The sequence below is a fragment of the Sprattus sprattus genome (genome assembly GCF_963457725.1).
Source record: "Sprattus sprattus genome assembly, chromosome: 3".
Classification (NCBI taxonomy): Eukaryota; Metazoa; Chordata; class Actinopteri; order Clupeiformes; family Clupeidae; genus Sprattus; species Sprattus sprattus.
Genome location: NC_137922.1, coordinates 22,141,686 through 22,164,185, shown reverse-complemented (window position 1 = coordinate 22,164,185; position 22,500 = coordinate 22,141,686). Strand labels below are relative to the sequence as shown.

The 22,500-nt window shown below is 42.7% G+C and overlaps 5 protein-coding genes across 5 annotated transcripts in view; 2 read left to right on the top strand and 3 right to left on the bottom strand.

Annotated features, from left to right (window-relative positions):
* Positions 1-3,510, top strand: part of plcd4a (phospholipase C, delta 4a) — a gene marked incomplete at both ends in the record, with an annotated part of 16,951 nt that extends 13,441 nt beyond the window's left edge. The window contains 6 exons of the mRNA XM_080835956.1: positions 1,670-1,826; positions 1,944-2,060; positions 2,190-2,368; positions 2,583-2,715; positions 3,018-3,167; positions 3,419-3,510. Of these exons, the coding sequence (XP_080692082.1) occupies positions 1,670-1,826; positions 1,944-2,060; positions 2,190-2,368; positions 2,583-2,715; positions 3,018-3,167; positions 3,419-3,510 (828 nt within the window). The remainder of the gene's footprint in view (positions 1-1,669; positions 1,827-1,943; positions 2,061-2,189; positions 2,369-2,582; positions 2,716-3,017; positions 3,168-3,418) is intronic.
* Positions 3,511-4,974: 1,464 nt separating this feature from the next.
* cyp20a1 (cytochrome P450, family 20, subfamily A, polypeptide 1) lies at positions 4,975-11,479 on the bottom strand. Its single transcript, XM_080835963.1, has 13 exons — positions 11,309-11,479; positions 10,941-10,990; positions 10,689-10,855; positions 10,288-10,433; positions 9,648-9,815; positions 9,291-9,369; positions 8,873-8,988; positions 8,438-8,492; positions 8,189-8,309; positions 7,971-8,082; positions 7,739-7,803; positions 7,332-7,421; positions 4,975-5,724 (listed from the first exon to the last, which is right to left on the bottom strand). The coding sequence occupies exons 1-13, from the start codon at positions 11,378-11,380 to the stop codon at positions 5,574-5,576; spliced, it is 1,392 nt and encodes a 463-aa protein (XP_080692089.1). The 5' UTR covers positions 11,381-11,479; the 3' UTR covers positions 4,975-5,573.
* Positions 11,480-11,905: 426 nt separating this feature from the next.
* zp2l2 (zona pellucida glycoprotein 2, like 2) lies at positions 11,906-14,886 on the top strand (the record flags this gene model as incomplete). Its single annotated transcript, XM_080835965.1, has 9 exons — positions 11,906-12,275; positions 12,373-12,560; positions 12,679-12,776; positions 12,862-13,019; positions 13,314-13,503; positions 13,784-13,931; positions 14,155-14,230; positions 14,534-14,677; positions 14,765-14,886. The coding sequence occupies 9 exons, from the start codon at positions 11,906-11,908 to the stop codon at positions 14,884-14,886; spliced, it is 1,494 nt and encodes a 497-aa protein (XP_080692091.1).
* Positions 14,887-15,228: 342 nt separating this feature from the next.
* On the bottom strand, positions 15,229-20,235 carry tmem237b (transmembrane protein 237b; the record flags this gene model as incomplete). Its single annotated transcript, XM_080835972.1, has 14 exons — positions 15,229-15,300; positions 15,391-15,512; positions 15,772-15,859; positions 15,956-16,029; positions 16,287-16,478; positions 16,860-16,986; positions 17,098-17,255; positions 17,649-17,751; positions 17,927-18,052; positions 18,390-18,455; positions 18,771-18,784; positions 18,965-18,993; positions 19,962-20,009; positions 20,215-20,235. The coding sequence occupies 14 exons, from the start codon at positions 20,233-20,235 to the stop codon at positions 15,236-15,238; spliced, it is 1,233 nt and encodes a 410-aa protein (XP_080692098.1). The 3' UTR covers positions 15,229-15,235.
* A 1,403-nt stretch (positions 20,236-21,638) lies between these two features.
* mpp4b (MAGUK p55 scaffold protein 4b) overlaps positions 21,639-22,500 on the bottom strand; it is a gene marked incomplete at both ends in the record, with an annotated part of 11,156 nt that continues 10,294 nt past the window's right edge. The window contains 2 exons of the mRNA XM_080835962.1: positions 21,639-21,872; positions 22,189-22,323. Coding sequence (XP_080692088.1) covers positions 21,639-21,872; positions 22,189-22,323 — 369 coding nt within the window. The remainder of the gene's footprint in view (positions 21,873-22,188; positions 22,324-22,500) is intronic.

The following is a 22,500-nucleotide window of genomic DNA, read 5'->3' as shown; positions in this document are numbered from 1 at the left end:
GACACAGAGAGAAAGAGAGGGGAGAGAGAGACAGAGAGAGAGGGGAGATAGAGACAGAGAGCAGGAGTAGGCACGTGATAGAGAGAGAGAGATCTGCTGTCAGTGTTATGTGAACAGAGGAATGGAGATAAGGTTGAGATGACTAATAGCAGTCCTCTCTCTCTCTCTCTCTATTCCATCCCTTCCTCTCCATGCCTGTGCCATGTAGCCATGTGAGAGCGAGAGAGAGAGAGCGAAGGAGAGCGTTGCGGTACGGCGGAGTACCTTTCGATACGCTGCCCTGTCACTTGAGCCTTTGAACCGTGGTAATTGCAGTCAGGGCTGAGCTCCGTTTCATAATCGCACGGAAACCAGAGATGTTCTCTATCATTTTACATATGGACCGGTTCATTTCTTTAGATTTTGGTCTATGGCGTTCTCAGTACAACCACATACACACAAATGGAAAACAAAGTGGCAACCTCTAGATGCCCAGATCTGGTTTGGCTTTGGCGCGAATCCAGCAGTATTAGCGTCTTTATTGTTAGCGTGCCGTTTTTCACCACCTCTACTGTGGGTGACCCTGGGCTTGTGTACGTGCCAGCAAATGCCTCACCGAGCCCAGCTTTCTTGGCCGTGTCTGACAGCTGTTTGACAGACAGACAGCAAGCTGCAAGTATGCTCCAGAGGAAAGAAGAGGGGATCAGCTTTCCGCAATGGGCCAGGAGGTGATCGCAGGGCCAGGTGGTGATCGCAGGGAGCCCCGCTAATGATTTTGGCTCTGCGCCTCACTGTCTCACTACTGTCAGATTACTATGGATGACCTACTATGAAGCAAATGAGGGGTATCACAATGGATGTGTTCCCTCTTGGAAAAGACAGGAACCAAAAGACTGGTCACGCTCGTGCTAATTTATGTTTAAGCTAGCAAGCACATTGAAGTACATGTAACATTTATATGTAGATTGGTCAGGGTGTACATATTATTAGTCTATGCCAGGGGTACTCAAGTAGAAATGATGAGGGGCCACAAAAAAAAAATTCAGTGACTCAAGGGGCCATTTATTGGGACCGTGTACGTCCGATAACGTATCATAACATAACGTATATAACATTTACAACATTTTATAACATAACATTTCCTTTTTATTAAAAACAAAAATAGTTCCTAAAATAAAAATATAATTTTAATTTGGGCATATATTAAAATAAATAACTAAATAAAACCAAACATAACCCTGTTATTAACCATGTTATTAAACAAATAGCCTTCAGACAGCTCATTTTTGTGCTTTGTTTACCAAACTATTTCACATTTCTCACATGTCCCCTTTAATGGGAGAATTGGCCTCTGCTTTCTTTGGCCAATGCTTCAAACCTGGGCTGATATGGTGTGATTGCTATCTGTTTATCGTTGCAACCCCCAGCCTCGTATTGAGATCGCGGCGCGCGGTTTCAAAATAAGAGCGCCCAGCGCGATTTTTAAAAAAAATGTTTTTTTATAATAATTAAAAACACTTTTCAAAACAGCTCGAGGGCCATTAATAGACACCCCGCGGGCCACAAAAGGCCCGCGGGCCGCTACTTGAGTATGACTGGTCTATGCTGTCCTTGAGAATCAGACCCATGACCTTCATGTTATTAGCACTTTTGCTCCACTAACAGCCTATCGATTGTCTTCTCTTCACAGAAGTCAAAGCAGCACCTGTCCAAGGAGCTGTCGGACTTTGTAGTGTACTGCAAGAGCGTGCATTTCAATGGCTTCAAGCACTCCCGAAACCACGCCAAATTCTACGAGATCTCCTCCTTCACAGAGTCCAAGGCCCGGAAGTACATGAGGGAAGCAGGTGGGTGGCCATTTTCTCATCCTGCCAGTAGAACTGAAAGCTGGACCCTGAGAACTGTCGGCCTTGGGCCCCATCTCACCTGTTTGCGTTGTGTGTTATTGTGTGTGTCTTAATCAGGAGCTGAATTTGTGTGTCACAACGCGAGACAGCTCTCCAGAATCTACCCAAGTGGTCTGCGGACAGACTCCTCAAACTTTAACCCACAGGACATGTGGAGTGTAGGTTGCCAAATTGGTAAGGATATTTGTTTATTTGTTTGTTTGTTTAGTTTACACCAGAAATAATCGTATTTGCTCTGCAGACAGAGAACTATTCATGAGATATTACTGATTCTCTCGTTGCGAACGTTTCTGCACACTCTAGTTGCCCTGAACTTCCAGACAGCTGGGGTCGAGATGGACCTAAATGATGGACTTTTCAGTCAAAATGGCCACTGTGGCTACATCCTGAAACCAGAGTTCATGAGGAGTGCGGAGAGAGGGTTCGATCCAGATCATCCCCAGAACCACGATGGATACCAGCCCCTCAAGCTTTCCATACAGGTATGAAGCAATGTGTTAGTCACTTACACTAAAGACATATAAGTACTCAAGGCTGTTCCCCTACTGAAGAACAAACAGGAATCGGTTTATCATGTGTGCACTGGCATCATGTCATTTCTAGGTCAGTGAATTCTGTAATTAAAGTTTTTCTGAATTATAGCACGAGATAAAAACACACTCTCGTAATACACTCATCACTCTTTCTTATTCACAGGTAATAAGTGGTCAGCAGCTTCCGAAGGTTAACATTAAAGAGGGGTCCATTGTAGACCCTTTGGTAAGGGTGGAGATCTATGGAGTTCCTCTGGACCATGCCAAGCAAGAGACCAGATACATTGACAACAATGGTAGGGGTCTGGCATGTCTGGCGTATCATATTTATGTGGTACAATGTATTATTAAGCTTTACCTACGGTAAAAAGAAAGAAAAGGAAAGAAAAACAGTGCATGAGGTGAAAAAGTGGAATTGAATGGCCGACAGAGTTTGCTCCCCAAAATATTAGAGTTACAAACAGGGAGTTTGCACAGTTCATTTCCTGTGTAAAATTGTATTATGGCTTTTCACACTTCATGTATGCAATGCTGCCTTTTACTCCTATGAACATCCTGTAAATTCTTCTAACTGATAGCACTGTGTCTCGGGTCTCAGGGTTTAATCCAGTGTGGTACGACACTCTTAGCTTCACCATCCACACCCCTGAGCTTGCTCTGGTGCGCTTCGTGGTGGAGGACTACGACAAGACATCCAAGAATGACTTTGTGGGGCAGTACACCTTGCCCTTCTTGTGCATTCAACAAGGTAAGCGATCATCATACACTTAATTTATAGCACTGATTCTCCTGTTGAGTAGAAACCCAACTAGACTAAACTCTAATCTCAAGTACTTATGATGCATACAGAGTCTTCAAATATACGGTACTTCTCTTTCTTGTGTCTTGTATGCATTTCAATTGTGCTTTCACCACAAACCTAACCCAAGTTTGGTGTGTAAACCTGTTGAAGAGCAAGCACTGTGTAAAGCTGTTGGTCTCTGTCTCAAACCCCTCCAGGGTACAGGCACATTCAGCTGCTGTCCAGAGACGGGACTAGCATTCCTCCCTCTTCGCTGTTTGTGAATATCAGGATCACCAAGATCACGTGATGCTGCAACATCGGCTCAACACCAACTCACGAATCCAATCTGACACACGAAGACCTACAGCAGTCATCGTCTACTTGGATCATGTCTTTCTTTAAGCAATAAATGGCAGGAAGACAGACAGTCGGACAGACAGACAGACATACAAACACAGACAGACGTAGCTGAGTGTGGAACAATTTTTTTTTGCAATCCTGTGATAGTGGAAATTAAATCTTCCATTTCATTATAAACCGAGTGTACATAAAAAATATTTGCGCCAAAGTTTTTTGTAGCTCTTTAATGACTAAGCTGTGTGGTTTTGCTTTAGAAGTAGTACTGCCTTAATCATCCTGGGTATCCTGCTATATCTTTAGTGTGTCCAGGGCCATTCTCACTGCAAATATAGAGTTTGACAATCATTTTGTCACTACATGTCCCTCTTCAAAGGTTTCAGCTTTATGATGACAAAATGTAAATGTTAACAAAAATAATATTGTAATGAAATGTGCTAATTACAAGTTAAAGGTGTGCATTTAATCTGAACATAACTGTGAATATTGAGGACACATACTTGGATGGTATGAAAAATACCTATTTGAGAGACAATAACTACACCGGAAAGCTTGTGTTTCTTTGGCAAAACGAGCTCTAATGAAAGTTTAAACGCCTCGCAGTCCTCACTTGCCACCTTGTGTACCTGCATGTGTTTCAACAACAAGGTTTATTCAGTTTGCTTTGTCCGGGGGGGGGGCTCCATGACAAACCTGAGGTTGTAACTCAGAGTAAGTGGTAAACCTCCTAAAAGAAGAGCCCTATGGCTTGGTTTTGCTAGGAGAATGAAGCCATAGGGCTCTTCTATTAGGAGGTTTACCACGTACACTTGAGTTAACCTGCCCAGGTTTGTCACTAAACCACGTGCTTGGAATCCCCCCAGAAGATTGTACGCTTGCCTGTGAACTTCTGCAGTACTGATGACGATCTTTGGCATCACTCTCTTTGGACTTACAAAATTATTTTATATCACATGTAAAAAAAAGTATTGCTGCTTGTTTTAATAGTATTATATTTTTTATATTTGCACTTTAGCTCCTGTTGTATATTGTCACACAATTGTGTTATAGCTTTTGTAGCGATCCACAGATCATTTGTTGTGTTTGTATATATGTACGTACTTATTTACTGGATCATGTTACTGTATTTGCTACACCCATCTCATAATAAAGCTGACTTTGAAGGGAATTTTACGTACAATTTCATTTGATTAATCATTTGATGAATCTGATAATTAGCTGCAAGTGTGATGCACTGCCATGAATACTTAAATTGTTTACTAAATGGAACTCCATTCTTCCTCCTCAACCTCTCATTGCTTTAGCAAAATAGAGATACAAAATTATACAATTTCAACAACAATTTTATTAACAAAGAAAATACCTGTACTGAGGTACTCTTGTCAAGGCCTCAGCACTTCAGTCATATATTTATATATTTTTTTGTTTAGTTTTCTTCTTCTAACAGGGGTAAGGAAATAGATTTGGAATGTTAGAACATCATGACCGATGAAGAATATGTCTTTGATTATTTTCATTTTCTTCTGGAGTGTACTGATCACTATATAAATATTACTGCTAAGCCACAACAGTTAATAACATACATCCAGAAATGATCCCTTTAAAGATTCCTTTAAAGTTCCCGGGCAGTGTATAGGCTAAAGAGCTGTGGCACTTATGGTACGGATAGTAAGGGACTTGTCATTTCCCCTCATTTTCATATGCATTTCACTTCGTGGACATTGTCAGATAATGACACCGAATGGTAAACGTGGCTCATTCAAATCACTTGTTCTCTGCATATGTCCTTTGTTCCTCGATTTGTCCGACTGGCTCCGAACAAGTCGTTCAATATAAAATAAAAACGCAAATGCAAAATGTATGTAAAATATCTAACCCTGTACTGTTTAGTCACTGTGATGCCAGACTGGGCTGTTTGATCGAGCAGATTCCACTCTCATCTATTTTGTCCTCCAGAGGAGGAGTGTGAGTCAAGGACGCGACCCATGAGCGTGAGGTCACATGGGGGCAGGTTTACTCCCTGCTGCTGACGGTGATCCAGGTTTCGTCCTTGGGCGTGGCCACCAGCTCGTACCTGGCCTCCACCACCTGCCGGTGCAGGCCGTGGAGCTTCAGCCGCCGCACCAGACTGCTCAGCAGCACCGTGGCCACCATGTACGCAAAACTGGGGACAGGGACAAACAGGAAAAGGAGGAGTTTACATTTTATATTCACATTTCATCATTGAGCAGACACTTTTATCCATGCGACTTACAAGGATGTATACACATTTTAGATTTTACGCTGATGGCACACAGCACATCAGGAGCAATTAGGGGTTCAGTGTCTTGCTCAAGGTAGGGCTGGGCGATATGGGAAAAAGTTATATTTCGATTTGTTTCCCCCAAAAATTTTCGATTTCGATTTTATATCACGATATGAACAAAATCACCCCAAAATTTTTGGAAAAACGTACATGCAAATACCCGCATTCTGGTGCATTTTACCATGTTTTTCTCTGAGATGTAAATCATGTTATCATCATATCAAATTCACAATTGATATAGGTTTGGTGGCCTGATAATTATGTTGGCTACATTCAAACTGACCACCTCATTAAAGTATGACTGTTCAGGTCAGAAATGGCCAAATGTGTATTGAAACCCAAAGTCTTTAAGGATGGAAGCTGCCAGAAGTAAACGGTTCACGTAGGGGAAATAGTTTTCATACATGGCAAAGCTTGACAGCATGCCCAGCACACCAATGTTCATTTTATTTGTGGCATTGACAGCATCTTTCGTGTGTGAGTCAAAGAGAGGTATACAAGTGAGTGACACATTAAAAAAAAAAAATCTTCTTTGGTGAGTGTGTGTTTAGTCGCTGCTGTCGTTAGAAAAACTGCCATTAGCTAGCTAACGTTAACGCCAGATTAGCTCACGGTTGTTATGGCAATAACAATACGATTATAGCCAGATAATGTCCATTGGGTGGTCCTTAATTGTCCACTACAGGTAAAACTTGGGCAACTCTGACTTACTTTCCTCTTCTTCGAAAAAAAAAATCCGTATGTCCATTTCTGTGGTCTGCTTCTAGCGCGACGCTCCGATCAAATCAGAGAATGAATGAACATTAATGACAGTTGAATCTGCGTGCGTGATGAGGCTGCGTAGTACACCAGGAAAACGCGGAGTGGATTTATATTGCTGTGGGTATTCCCCACTGATAAAGTTGAACGGATTTAATTGTGAAGCAATGGAAAGAATAATGGACTAGTAGACCAGCAGTCACGCACGCACTATTTTGACTGCAAAAGTGGGGGAGTCGAAACGACTTGTTTTGAAAAGTGAGGGGGTCTTGTCCCCCCCCCCAATTACATTGTCGCGACGCCCATGGGCTACGTGCGGCGCTGTATTCGCGGGTCTGTGAAAACATTGATTTTTTTTTTTTTTTTTGAAGGCGCCGTCTAATCGAACGTCTCATTTAAAACCGTAGAAAAAAATTACATCGCGATTAAAATCGAAATCGAAAAATCGCCCAGCCCTAGCTCAAGGGTGCTTCGACAGGGAATTAAACTAGCATCCTTCTGATTACTGATCACTTCTCTACCTCCTGTACCACTTCAGTGGAGTCATGAAGTTTAACGTGCCTAAAACAACATCGGCGGTTATGGTCAACGGGACACAAACAGAAAACATGTCCAATCATACCTCAATGCTCAATATAGGCCATGTGTTTGTTTGATGTAACATCAGCATAGACACGCCATGGCAGTAAACAAAGCGTCCTGTTTACCTTAACTCTGGGCAGGCCTGGTTCCCAGAGAATCCTAGAAGGGAGAAGCTTTTTCTGGAGGACTCCTCTTTGAATCGATCAGGGTCAAATCTGAACACACAAAGAGGGATAATGCAGGAGTGTCCATGGCATTGTAGAGCAGGGGTTTTCAACCAAGGGCCCCCTGGTGGTCCGCGATGGCATAGCAGGGGGTCCACGACATGACCCTATGTTGATCAGTTCACCATTGACTTTTTTTATTTTAATAAATATACCTGGGTCCGTAAGACATATTTATGTCAATCTAAATAGTCTGAATAGCCAAGTCGCATTGCCAAAAATACTGATTTAGATAGACACTGACAAGACCTACTGTACACGAATCAAATCGAGTCTTGACCTTTTGCTCAGAAATCTCCAACACAAACCTGTAGGGCAGAGGCCACGTGTCGCCATCTTGGAGAACCACGCCAAGAGCATAGATGACGAACGTCTGAAATATGACAAAGAAAACAGTGTCTAAACAGAGCACAAGCATTTCACATGGCCTTAATAAATCATTCACATCAAAAGCAGCAAAGAAAAAAACATTGTTAGACCAAGTGTACAGTAATATTTGTACATATCTTAAGAGAAAACGACATGTGTGGGTTCAGTAACCTCTTTAGGAATGAGATGCTGATCAACTCTCCCCTCGACCTCCTGTAAAGTTGCAGCGATGGGCGTGAGCTTGGCTGTTCGTACAGTTTCATTCAAAACCTGCTGACAGTACCTGTACAGAGTATTGATGCACAATGTAAATACATACTTGTGGCTCAAAAACGATTGCAGAAACCGAGACAAAAACCCATGACACAAAGCAAGGATATTTTCCTTACTTCAGTTCTGGAATCTTCTCCAGGGTAACAGGCCCCTCCCCCAAGACCTCAGTGAATTCTTTCAATAGTTTCTCCTGCACATCCTCAGCAGTGGAGAGGAAATGGACAGCCCAGGTGCACACTTGGACAACAATTTAGAAACATTTAATATAGACTCAATTTACTACAGAAGACAATGAGAAAGATAAATATCCCATAAGAGAGGAAGCTAGTCCAAACAGCTCTATAAAACAATCACAGTTCACTCACAATTAGCAGTGATAATACAACCAGCGAGAGTGAAGACCATAGCATCCTCCATCACCTACAAGGACAGGGCCAGCAGAAGGTGAGGGAACAAAACTGACTACAGAACAGAAAACTCAACAACATTTCACAAGGGTGAGGATACAGGTGCTTCTGAAAGATGTGTGCATTGACTGTATGGGGCGACAGAGGTACAGGAGGTAGAGAAGTCGTTTAGTAATCAGAAGGTTGCTAGTTTGATTCCTCACTGTCGAAGCGTCCTGAGCAAGACACTGAACCCCTAATTGCTCCTGATGTGCAGTGTGCCATCAGTGTGTAGATTTAAAATGTATATACATCCTTGGAAGTCGCTTTGGATAAAAGCGTCAACTAAATGACTAAATACAAAATGACTAAATGACTGCAGTGTTGGTCCAGTGTCTTTGTTTGCAGACATACCTGTTTTTCAGAGACTTTTGCCTGGATGAGAGAGTCAATGAATGAAGACTGGCCAGAACCGTGCCCCTTGATATCCCTCACCACAGACTTCAACACCGACTCCATGTCTGCTAACGCTGTTGGCACACACACACACGCGCAAACACACAGGCACGCACACACACACACACACACACACACACACACACACACACACACACACACACACACACACACACACACACACACACGCACACTCACGCACGCACGCACGCACGCACGCACGCACGCACATACACACACACAATTACGCATACACACACACAGAAACACACACACACACACAGAGTAGGTTGTGGGTTACACACACATGAAATTAAGGGTGACATGATAATCTAGATTGATGCCCTGAATGAGTAGAGAGGAGAGAGCTCTGTACCGCTGTCATAGTGCCCTTTCCTGTTGGCACTCCTCTCCATGGAGCCGTCAAGGTAGCCTCTGCCGATCTCCGACCAGATCTAGTGACATCACAGAAAGGGCAGGGCAGTGTCACAACCCTGTTGCATTAAAGGGTGTTGTTGTGTTTTCTGACACTAATGTCACTTTATTTGCATGTGTGTTCTGTATGAAGCTATGCTAATTAAAATAGCAACTAGACAGTGGTACAGGCTCCATTAAGCAATGCTACGTTGAGTTGCAGCACATGCTAGATAGCCAAACCAAATGTGTAAAAAACACTCAACTGTCTAAGCAGATGCCTTAAAGATAGGTACATATGGAAACCCAGATGTCTCACCGCTTCGTGGTTCTTTCGGAAGCGGATGACCTCAGCATCATCGTGGAAACGGTCCCCTAGGGCTAGCTGAGTGACAGCCTTCATAGCCAATCCAAGGAGGTGAGAACAAAGGGGTGTGTGCTGGGACTCGGGGTAGGACTGCCATTTGGTCACTAACTCCTCCACCAGCTGAGAGAGGACATGGAGAGAAGAGAAAGAGATAACACTCCTTTATTAAACCATTGGCATACTTACATCATCACACAACAACACAAAAACCTCAACCACAGGGCTTTATAATAATAATAATAAACTTTATTTATAGCACCTTTCATGCAAAAGAATGCAGCCCAAAGTGATTTACAGCAAAAAAATGACGTGCACAAAGAAATGACATGCAAAGTGATCCACATACAAATAGACCAAGTAAACATCAAAACTAGGATATAGTGCAAAATAATAATAATAATAATAATGATAATAATAAAAATATAAAAATGTAATACATAAAATGCATAACATAACATAGAAAATAAAACTCTGCAGAGATGTATTAATTTATTAGTTAATCAGATGTGTAATCCTATTAACTCCACAGAACAACACAACTAGGTGAATTCACGTCAGTGAGAGGAACATGACAGAGTGGAGGGTCAGTCACCTTCAGCAGCAGGGGGAAGTTACTCTTCAGGGTGGTGTTGATGGCACTCTCATTCATCTTCCTCCTCAGCACTGTCTCTGTCGCTCCTGCACTCGAGCCAGACTGGTAACCAAGCAACGACTTCAGCATCGTCTCAAAAGAGTCCGCTATGAAACAGTACATGCATGGTAAGTTCCTATAGGAGATATATAGGTATAGTTGACCAGTACATGCATGGTAAGCTTCTATAAGAAATGTATAAGTATAGTTGACCTTTACATGGAGTGTAAGTGTAATAGGAGTGAAAATGTGCAATCGCTGAAGGGTAACCCACATCAGAAACAGAGAAATTCCACAAATGTGGGAAAAATCTTTATCTAAAGTTACTTAGCAGTTGTTTACCACTCTATACAAGAACTCACTAGTTTTGTTGGGGTTAATGTGTTGTCTTAACTGATCCACACTTCCCAGACTGACCACCGGGCGGCCGCCGAACCAGAAGGACGCCACTGGGCCAAACTGGTCATGAAGGCCCACCAGGAATTCATGCAAGCTGCCTTTATTGACTATGTCCTGCAAGTTGCCATCCCTGAAGAAAGACACAGAAACGTGAAGAAAAAGTAAAAACCCTAGGAGCTGCAGGGACGTGGAAGGCAATGGAAAACAACACTTACTTCTCATCAGTGGGGTTCAGGCCAGGGACCCCAGACGCTCTTCTTGAAGACTACAGAAAAATATAATAGATAACTAAGAGTGGATGTTACGATGCTCTGGTGTAGAACTCAGACAAACGTAATGTGGAAGAGGCCTACACATTAAACTATTATTCTTCCATGTATTTCATATGTAAACTCATTCAGAATTGTCCAAAAGACTTTAAACAACTGTATTTGTCCAAGTGGGATTAGTGTTCTATAACTATATCTACTTGTTGTATTTACATGATGATCTAAAGTCACTCAATAATGTGCAAACAAACTGCCACAGCTGGCATGCAAACAAAACCTCGCCCAAGTTAGTGGAATGAATGCGACTTTCTTACCGGGTATAAATAAAGCACCGCACCAACCAGGATGACAACAAATGTCACCGCAAATATCACAAAATCAAGCATTCTTTCTAATTAATTTGGAAAAACTCATCACGTGGAGTAATACGTTTATTCAGTGACAGCAAGTCGGTGGAAGTTATATTACTGGCTAGCAAGCTTGCTGCCAGCTACCACGTCTACCAAACATCCGTGAATGTCTGAGCTTGACTATTTTTCCTAAATCGAAAGGAAAAACAATCTTACTACCGAGCAATCGATCGGGTAGATTTGCTACTCATAATAAGTAATAAGGATTCAGAAAACTTGTATTGATGAGAAATTTGTATGCTGATGAGAAGGGTATGTTACATTTTTTTTTTTTTTTTTTACAGTGAGTAGCCTTTATTTATACGTCGCATTTTATACCAGTAGTGGTAGTGTGAAGTATGTTTCCAATGAATGCAGCTTTAACCATAGACATATAGAATTAGTAATTCTATATGTCTATGGCTTTAACCATTTAAAAATGTTTTCTGACATTCTTAATTGAAGGGCGTTCCCAAGTGTGGCACAAATTAGAGAACAGCCTATAAATATGAATGTCAAATCATGGACGTGACAGGTGGAGCCATGTTGAGCGGACTACGTTTGAGCGCGGTACAAGCACTTTTTGTGTATCTCTGTTTGTGCCAAGCCCAATGGCAAAGCAGGCAACAGGGACAGTTACTCCAACGACAGCCAGTCCAGAGGCGACAAGAGTCTGCTCAGAATCAAGTTGTCCAACGGCAAACACCTCAACAGGAGAGGAAGCCGACACATGGCGAGGAGACTCAAACCAAAAGGCTCTCCCCTCCCACTCAGCTTTGTCAGGTAGAAGAAATTGACCGGCTCAAGTGCGGGGAGCCAGCAGTAAATGCTGCTGAATGTGAAGCTATCAACTGCTGTTTTGACGGGGGCCAGTGCTTTTATGGATTGGCAGGTGAGTACATTTTTTAAATCCTGACCTTGGGCCTTAAAGCCCGCACATATGTGTTTGGATGTGTCCGCAACATGCCCTGTTATGTCCCCCTAATCAGTGACGCTACAGTGTACCCACGATGGCCAGTTTGTTGTTGTGGTTGCCAAGGAAGCCACTCTGCCTCCCCTCAGTCTTGAATCCATCAGCTTGGCTGAGGAAACGGGTTCTTTCTGTGAACCTGCTGGCAGCACATCAGCCTTTGTCATCTACCAGTTTCCAGTCAGCAGCTGTGGTACCACCATGAAGGTGCGTGAGAAGTGGTATACAATTAGTTGTATGGCATATATTCTGCATACTTTGTCAGCCTTTAGCCTAACTTTAATTAAGTGGGGTTATACTGATTTTTGCCATGTATATATGACAGGAGGAGGATGACCACATTGTGTATGAGAACACCATGTCGTCGTCCTATGACGTGGGGATTGGACCTCGTGGTTCCATCACAAGAGACAGTTCCTATGAGTAAGTGTGTGTGTGTGCGCAGGTGTAATGCTTTTGACCAATTTCTGAAGCATCTAACACTGGATCTGGTCTGTGTCCCTGCTAGATTGTTGTTCCAGTGTCGCTACTCTAGTAGTGCTGTGAAGGCTCTTGTGGTTGAAGTCAACGCACTCCTTCCCCCTCCACCGATATTCCAAGAGGGGCCCCTAAGGGTTGAGCTCAAGCTGGCTAATGGGGTTTGCACAACTAAAGGATGCCCAGATGGTTGGTTAACATGTTGACTTGATGTCTGCCTTAGTTTCTTTGAAATATGGTGAATACAACAGTTTTAATGTTTTTATTTTTTTAAATATGTATTTTATTGAAATGTATAGAATTCAGACAGTTATTTATACACACCTATACTGTATGTGTATGTGTGTATGTATGTGTGTATATGTATATATATATATATATATATATATATATATATATATATATAAAAAAAATCCTCATGTATATGTTGCCACTGTATTTGACTTGGAGGAAACCCATTAACTACTTGGTGTCATTGTCCAGATGATGTGTACAGTTCGTACTACACAGAGGCAGAGTACCCAGTGACCAAAATTCTGAGAGAAAAAGTCCATGTAGACGTGCACATCATGGAAAGGACTGACCCAAGTGTTGTCCTGCTTCTGGACCACTGCTGGGCTACCTCGACCCGAGACCCCCTCAGTCTTCCCCAGTGGGACCTTCTGTTTGATGGGTAGGTGAATTGCATGTGTTGTACTTCATTTTTATTCAAAATCTAGATGGGATTTTATATCTTGTAACCAAAGTACATCTGTGTGTGAATGTATTCTAACAAAGGTGCTGTCTAGCTGCAAGCTGATCAAATAGATATACCACCAGATTGGAACAAATTACACTTCCAAACTTGCTGTACTATGGTTGGGGTATTTGTGTAGAATTTCCATCACCGTGGTCCCTGCTTCCTTGTTAAACATTTAACCATTAGTTGGTTGGCCGTTATTTCCTTTACTCAGGTGCCCATACACAGAGGACCGCTACCTGACTACAGTGGTACCTGTTGATGGCGCCTCTGGGCTTCCGTACCCCACCCACCACAAGCGCTTTGTTGTCAAGATGTTCACCTTTGTGGACCAGGACTCCCTCCTCCCAGTGCAACAGATGGTACGTACAGCTCTTTACATGGCCGGGGACCCCGGGGTACTCAATTGGGTTTGCTTTCTATAAAGGGATTGGTTCAACTCATTGTAGAAATCTTCCATGACATGCTTTTGAGCATGCAGACTGTGATTACAGTGTGGGCTTAGTAGGTAATTGTGTGTGAAAATTAATTAGCAGGGTGTTTTAATTGGGTCCTTTATTTTAATTAAATGTTTTTCCTGAACAGGTGTTCATTCACTGCAGCACGTCCATCTGCTACTCCACTGCTGGAAACACCTGTATGCAATCATGCAACAGGAAACGTGAGAAACCCTTCCCTCTTATCACTACTAGTCATGCTGTCGGATCCATGGTCCTTCTAAAGATAAGTTTGGCTTTAAAGCATCCTGAGGCTAGTCAAACTTCTGGAGGGGGGCTGTGTTGGGGAATTGGGGCAGTTATGATTTTAAGTTTGTCCATGGTAATGGATTTTCAGAGTTTAAAAAATGCATTCAATATTTCATTAGATTAATTGCATGAAGTCCATGTGTGGCTTGAACTGTCTTCGCCCTCAGGTGTTTGGTGTACTCTTGAAGTAATTGACCTGCTCTTTGTTGCCTTGACAGGACGAGCCCTTGACTCTGTGAATGATTCCCCCGGACAAGTTGTAGTCTCTAGTGGTGAGGTAATCATGATCGAAGACTGGCCAGTTTTTAATATGAGCCGGTCAGAGGGGCCAGTGTCCAGAAAGAGTGAAGGCCAACGAGTCGGTGAGTCAAACGCTAACTGCTCTTTTTCTACGAGAAGGCATTGCCCTGTGTTTCAGTTTGCCAAAGTGACCTGACTTTTTCCTTTAGTGTCGAACTTGACCAGCTATGGCATACTGGGTGTGATCGCCTTGTCCATCTTCGGTACCTCTGGCCTGGTGGCTGCACTGCTCTGGAGGAGGAAACCACGGCTGCAGACTGTACGAGTGTGACTCAATACACAACAATAAAGCGCTTAACTAATTGCTGATTGTCTTTATATTTACTTTTAAAGTGTTCTATACTATTCAAGTAGGACTCATTTGATCACTGATGCTTTTGACCTCCATATTAACTCCAGACTTTTTTCCTTGGCAAAAGGAGGTGGTAAGAATGAGGACTGCAAGATGTAAACACTGTGTAGATTTATTTAAAAAACATAACATAATTTCAGTATTTCACAAGTATCAAACCACCAAACACTATATACAATGACCATACAAAAAATATGTTTATTTACAGAACTGAAAGGTAGAACATTTTCAAAAAAGGTGCAATCGGGTGCTAAGACCTGAGCCTGTATCAGACGGGCATGTCCGCTTTCTGTAGGGGCTTGGGGTACTCCACTTCCATAGACAGAAGGAACTCTAAGCAAAGCAGAAGACAAAATGAATAGATGAGATCAGACTAAGAGAAATTAAACATGCACTGTTAAATCGCGTGTCTGCATGTCTTACCCTCAGTGTAGTCTGTCTCTGGCCCAGTGGAGATCAGTGCCCAGGCCAGTCCCACCATCAGGGTGACGGCCAGGTTCACACCGATCCAGGGGTACAGGGTGGTGTGCTCTGAGCCCGGAGGCCTAAAGGTCAACACAGATATGCCTTTAAACACTGGTTGGATATTTGTGAACAGCAACTTGTACTTTCCGGTGGTACGTGGGAGGCCTGAAATGACGCAGTATTCACAGCCTTGCATGGCTGATGAGACTTTTCATAAATATCTTTACCCTGCGGTGTGATGCAGCGAGAGGCTAAATGGGGCACAGACAACATTAACATGGTGCAGGTGTACCTAGGATTGGGCTATGTCTGTTCATTTGATAGGAGGAAGAGGCTCACCAAAGAGTTGAATTGGAGCTTGGGTAGAGATTAATGCGATCGCTGGTCATCTGCTGGCTCAGAGTGAGCACCAATGCAGCAAAGTATACTGCGGAGAAGAGACAGGAAGTCAGTGTGGAAAATTAAACCCTTACCAGTCACGAGGAACAAGGTATCACCTGTGTGTGTTGAGCTTTCCACTTACGCAAGGAGGCGAGAGCGGCCGGCTCCAACATGAGAAGACTCCTCATGGCTATGGTGGCTTTGGCCAAGTTCAGCCTGTGCGGGGGAGAGCCGAAAGGGAAAGAAGCAAAGGATGTCAAGAAAGAAGGCTAACCTGGCGGCACACTATGGGTGAAACCCCAACCACAATAAAAGATCTATAAGTGAAATAGATCAATTACACACACCCTTGATTGTAAGTCCAGATTTTTTTTTGCCTCATTCAATTCAGCCTATATATATACATTTATATAGCAACCTTAAGAATAAATATGGGCTTTAAATGTCATGTAATGAATGTCAGTGTAAGGTACCTGTCAAAAGCAGACACTGTACTTAAGGCCAGCAGGAGGTAGAGCAGAGACTGGGAGGGGTAGGCCAAGCTGTGGTACTGCTGAAGCAGGTTATTCAGGGTGCTAAATTGTTCTCCAGACAGAACGTAGATCACAATGACGTTCCACGCAGCATAGCCAGCCAGGAAACCGTGGGCGAACAGGCCAATCACCCTACAAAGACAACAGAGGTCATAGACCTGCTCATCAAATTGGAAGGACTAATGCATACTGTCCATTCAACCTTACTAATAAATAGCCTAGCGATAGCCTTAGTGTCAAGATACTTTCCATAATATAGTCTTCTGTGTCTGTTCATACTGCTCTGCCCAAGAACACGTTTTTTATTTACTATGCAAACTGTCTACAGAGGAAATGGAAACTGGAAAGCGCTTTAAGAACATTATAAGACACTTGCAAACATTTTGAAATTATGGTAGGACCACACACGCACACGCACACACACACAAATGCAAACCATACACACACACACACACACACACACACACACACACACACACACACACACGCACACACACACACACACACACACACCTATATCCACTGTGCACTTTCAAGGAGACGTCTCTGGTGGTCCACATGGACTGGATGTCCATGAAGTTTGTGTCCAGCTGATCACTTGCCATCCGTTTGTCTATACGATCAGCAGCCTGGAAGCGTCCTACACACACACACACACACACATACCCACAAACACACGAGTAATGTCAGTAACAGAAAGATATTTAATCAATCACTAAACAGGCAGAATGTAAAGAGAAGAGACACTCACTGCCACGCTCCACAAACATCTTCCCCACTGGCTGGCTCTGTCCAACCGGGGCGGAGAACAGGGAATGCTGGGGGATTGGAGACTGGGCGTCAGAGATGATGTCATCCTCCTCCACGTCCAGGTCATTAACATATGGAGTCTCCACCACCTTGGGCTTCCTGGATTTCACAGAGAATTTGTAGCATTATTCCATTTCATTTGTTTATTAACTAATATATTATTAACTACGAGATCTGTCTGAAGGTGGGTAACAGAAACTGAGGGGGCCTATTAAATGACGACTTAAGACATTCATGACGGCATACAGAATAATGTTGACGTCAATACCCAATGATACTGTATGATGGCATACAGTCAATAACGTTGACAACAGTACTGTCAACACACAATGATATTGTATGAAGCCATACAATCAATAATGTTGACAACAGTGCTGTCAATACCCTATGCTACATTTAAGGTTAAAGCAGCTTGCTTGTCACTGTTCTAGTTGTTTCCCCATTCAGGTCAGAGGTCATCAGCTTCTCAGGCCCTGCCTGTCGAGCACTCACTTCTTCTTTCTGGATTTGCGTGGTGCTTCTTCTGCGTCTGTGGTCTGCTCTGCAGCATCTGCAGCATCTCCATTCACCAGGCCGGTCTGGTCCCCCTCAAGATCTGAAGTCCGACGACCAAAACCCAGCATTCAAAACGGTGCATTCAAACACACAAACACTTCCACATGTAGTCTTTGGAGAGTGGGGCAATGAGACCAACTACGAGTTGAGGAGTGAAATGACTTGTCCAAGTAAAACACAGAGACTGGGTTTTTTCCAGGAACTTTCTGTCTCACCGATGGTCTGTTGTTTCTTTTTCTTCTTCCTCCTTGCAGCAGGGACTTCCTGAGGCTCAGGGGTCAAAGGTGATTGGCTCACAGACTGCCTACGACTCGCCACACCCCCCATCTCCATCCCAGTGTCTGCATACACACACACACACACACACACACACACACACACACGATATAACACATTCAAATAAGACTTGCTGAATATACAGTAAACAGTAACCACATCTCTTAAAACCTTCTGTGCAAATATGCCTAACCTTATGCAATTCTAATGAATGTGTAATTGCGGTGCTTACCTCTGGCCATATCTGTTATTACCTTTCATATACCTTATTCTATTGTAATCCGCTTTATTCACCTTTCTGCTGAAGCCCTTTGTGCTTACTTTATATCTAACTAAGACTACGAGTTTAAAAAACTAAGAGTTAATATTATTAATGTCTGCATTAAATGGCCAGCTACTCACCCTCCATGTCGTCTGTGCCATCTGGATCTTTCTTGGCCTTCTTCCTTCTGGACCTGGGCACCTCATCTAAAAATATACATACATGTTTTTGGACTTTGATGGCTATAATTGAGAGATCAGTGAAGAGTGGACAGGAAATGACAGGGAGAAGGGGCGTCAAGCCCAAATGTGGTCGGGGCTACTGTTTGCGCCACAGTGCCCCTCCCATATATATATATATATATATATATATTTGATGATATAATGATGCAAAGCATGACATACTGCGATGTGATATTATTTGATATTGCTGTGATATATGATATTGTGCAATAGAAGAAGAGTTAAATATGGACGTCTTTGTGGAAACTATTTGAGATACTAGATGAGGGAGTTACTCACCCACTGTTTCTTGGCTTCATAGGTGAAAACAACAAGAAAGGAGAGGGAGGGAAAGAGAGAGAGAAACAGCACAGTGGATGGTCAGAGCAGAAGAATAAAAGAGTTGAAACCAAAAAGGAAATTGATTGTTTTACGATTATATGCTATTCTCTAATTAGCTTATCAGGTGCAAGGGGCTAAGAGTGAGAACTCACCTGGCCAAGGAGGGCAGTGTTCGTCCACGCTGTCAGCACCGGATAGAGAGAAACAGACGAGATAACGTATTTATATTATATTATACTGAATGAACTTCATCAAACCATAACCTAAACAGACCACAACAAAGAGTCTGTTTCTCTGCCTGTCTTGTTTTTCAGTTATGAATGGACACAAGTCATTACAGGGTGGAAAACTGTGTTTGACAGATCAAATAATACCCAAATGAGACTCCAAACGGAGAAAAAAAATATATTCCACATAAGGTTCTTAATTAAAACAAACGGCCCTGTATTTCACCAGTTTAATTAAATGTTATTTAAGATAAACTCAAAGCAAGGTCCAAGACACGCGATGATGACCTCAGGTCAAAGAGCAACTATCATGTCGTCAAACCAACTACGACAGCTAGCTACATAAATCAACCCAGATACCTCTCAACAGAGGCAAGCTTGTAAGTAGCTCGAAGTCTGAATATGTGTAGACTGCTAAAAGTGTGCAAGTTTGTGATAGTTCCTGGTACTTACGGACAGTCTCTTCGCCATTCCGTTTAGTTGTTAAACAGACGCTGCCCGTTTCCAGTTAAACTGGAGTAATCCTGAGCTAAATCGGACCACTGGCATCTGCCAGGTATCGGGATTACTCCGTCACTGACCAGACACAGAGGACGGAGTCTGACTCTGGAGATTGACTCAAACGCCCTTAAACTAAAGACATATATACGAATATATGTCTATGCCTAAAACACCTCAATGAAGGAAACATCTTCAAGATTCCTTATCTCCTTACTAATGGTACCTTCCATCTTGATAGTTCCAATACGTTCTCACACCCGTTTCGTCCTGAACTGAATTTCTCATGACAGATCACTTCCCCAGATGTTTCATTGTGCTACATATTAAACAGACCCAACTGTTTTTCTTGCACACATTATCGCTAATGTAATCATGGCTCAACTGCAGAATAATCTGTTTAGCTAGCTGGTAGGTTACTTACTGATGTCTGAGGCAGGGGTGGGAGTTCCCTTCTTCTTGTGCTCTTCACCTAGACACAGTTTAATAGGGTTTGTACACAAGATTCAAAGAATCAGGGTCGATTTATTTCACATATACATAACCCAGCAAGGCAAAGATAATTTGTTCAGCTATATTAGCAAACCGTTAGCTAGCATGCAGTGCTAGCGTTTGCTAGCATCAGTTGTCGACTATGTGAAACAAAACTATTCTATGTCATCAGTTTTTCTACCAACCTTTGAGTTTTCAGAATCCATTCCTGTGAAGGCTATTATCACAACAAGTCTGCATATAGAACAAGTAATACTAATGCCAAAACTGGTTGCCCTCTTACTTCATGCAAACTCCCCTGAGTACACAAGTTGTTTACTGTTGTCCTGAGATACAAGGAGCATGGCTGCATGGTCGCTTATTTTACCGTAACTCTGCTAAGGTAGGCGAATGTCACATAAAGACCCTAGTGTAGTTCCCTTCAAATTTAAGAAATCAGGACATTGCAGACTATTGTAAACAGCAGCAACAGAATGTTTAGAGGAATTCAATAAATAGTCAGCAATTATTTCCCCAAATTCAATTTTTATTGATCTGACAACTGAATATCTATAGAAAAAAATATTTTATTACATAGAAAAAAACAAAAACATTTTAAAACAGCAAATCTCAGTTTAGATTTCAGCAAGTTCAATTTCCCAGAGTTTTAAGAATTAAAAACGGTTTACTCAAAATAGTACACAACATAAATCGTTTTTCTTTCACTATAAAGATTAATACAAATTTTGATTGAAAAGTAACACGTAAAAAAACCTTTGTGGGTTTACAATTAGAGCACATTGTCTACGTGGGAACATTGTCTACAGAGCGCTGGATTGAGACCCAGGTATGGGCCCCCGTGAGGGTCAGATTTAGGTGTTCTCTTTGTATCAACTGGAGACTGAAGAAAGCATGTGTTGTGTTGTGTGGTGTGATCAAAGCAACCAAGGACAGGACACGACTAAATCTATCCAAAACACTGCAGTCTGCATCAGATGTTTAAATACTGAGCTCTTCTTGATAAATACATGGTAAAAAGGCCATGTCACAATAATCATTTTGTGAATTAATTTGGTTGGCTTTCATACATTTTTTGGTATAACTGAATAAAAACATCTTTGGAGACAAATTGACACTTTAGATGGTAATGTCCAAGTCCAAGAAGGCATTTTGTTGTCTTTCCATTGCACCATGAAGACACATGTTGTTTGTTGTTTCACATGTTGTATCTCTCCTCTTCTTTTAGTGGTACTGTTCATCTCTTCTGTTCACCTCAATATTCTCCACTACACTGTTCACATGTCATCTCAGTTTCTCTTCTTCTTCATACTTGTCTGCTCTTCATACTGCTCTCCTCATCCTTATTTTCATCTCCCTCATCGTAATACTTCCTTTCGACTCGCCTGTTCTCTTCCAAACCTCTCCTCCCTCCTCTCACATCGTCCTCTTCTCAGGATTGGTCAGTCGGTCGTATCAAGAACGCTTGTAAATGGGCCGTGTCCAGAACCCTTGTCAGTGGTCAATGGTCAGTGGGTCGTAACCAGGACGCTGGTCAATGGGTCGTAACAAGGACGCTGGTCAGTGGGTCGTAACCAGGACGCTGGTCAATGGGCCGTATCCAGGACGCTGGTTAATGGGCTGTATCCAGGACGCTAGTCAGTGGGCCGTATCCAGAACACTGGTCAATGGGTCGTATCCAAAACGCTGGGACCCACTGCGGTTCCTCCTGTGCCCTCCGGACAGTGCTGAGCAGCTGGACACACGACTCCTGCAGGCTGTCATTTACCATCACATGGTCAAAGAACTGGTAGAAGTGAGACTCCATCTTGCTGCCGGCCTCCTCTATCTCCTGGAAGTCTTCATCCTGAGAGAAAAAGAAAGAGAGAGAGAGAAAGAAAGAAGTAGGGGGTTGGGGAGAGAAAGCAAGACACAAAGGGAGAAATTAAGCTAGAATACCATTTCGATTTTAAGGCTCAGAACGGCATTGGATACAGTCTACATATTTCAAACAGTTTTTTAATAATTAAGTCTAAATTCCAGCTGGCACCATAACCACACTACTACATTGCACAGTGTATCTAACAGTATATTATCACCCTGCAGGATATGATCATCTCCCCATGGCAGTGCTGGGACCATCTGGTCTACATGCGGGGGCATCGCCCAGAGGGCAGACTCACTTTGAAAGGCCGGTTGATGTAGTATTTGGTGATGATCTGGGAGTTCTTCCTGGTGAGCTTCATGCTCTCGGCTGGAGGGGGCTTGATGTAAATGATGTAGGCCTTCAGCTCATGCGTCCGCACTGCTTGAATGCCCTGAAAGACACACCACCAATGTCAATGCCGAGAGAGAGGCAACAAAACAACAACAAGGATGTTTTTTGTTTATTTCAAAAGTAGCACAAAAATGGAACGCACTTATGGTAGACTGGCTGGAGTCAACTGTACAATGTATAGAGTTAAGAACAAACTGAGAAGTAGAGTTGAACAGAA

Excerpts from the sequence above, each read along its gene's own strand:
- cyp20a1 (XM_080835963.1), bottom strand. The coding sequence starts at position 11,380 with ATGCTTGATTTTGTGATATTTGCGGTGACATTTGTTGTCATCCTGGTT. Across the intron at positions 9,816-10,287 it reads ACTTCCCCCTGCTGCTGAAG|CTGGTGGAGGAGTTAGTGAC; the intron begins GTGACTGACCCT and ends GTCCTCTCTCAG. Across the intron at positions 7,804-7,970 it reads AGCATCTCATTCCTAAAGAG|ACGTTCGTCATCTATGCTCT; the intron begins GTTACTGAACCC and ends GTCATATTTCAG.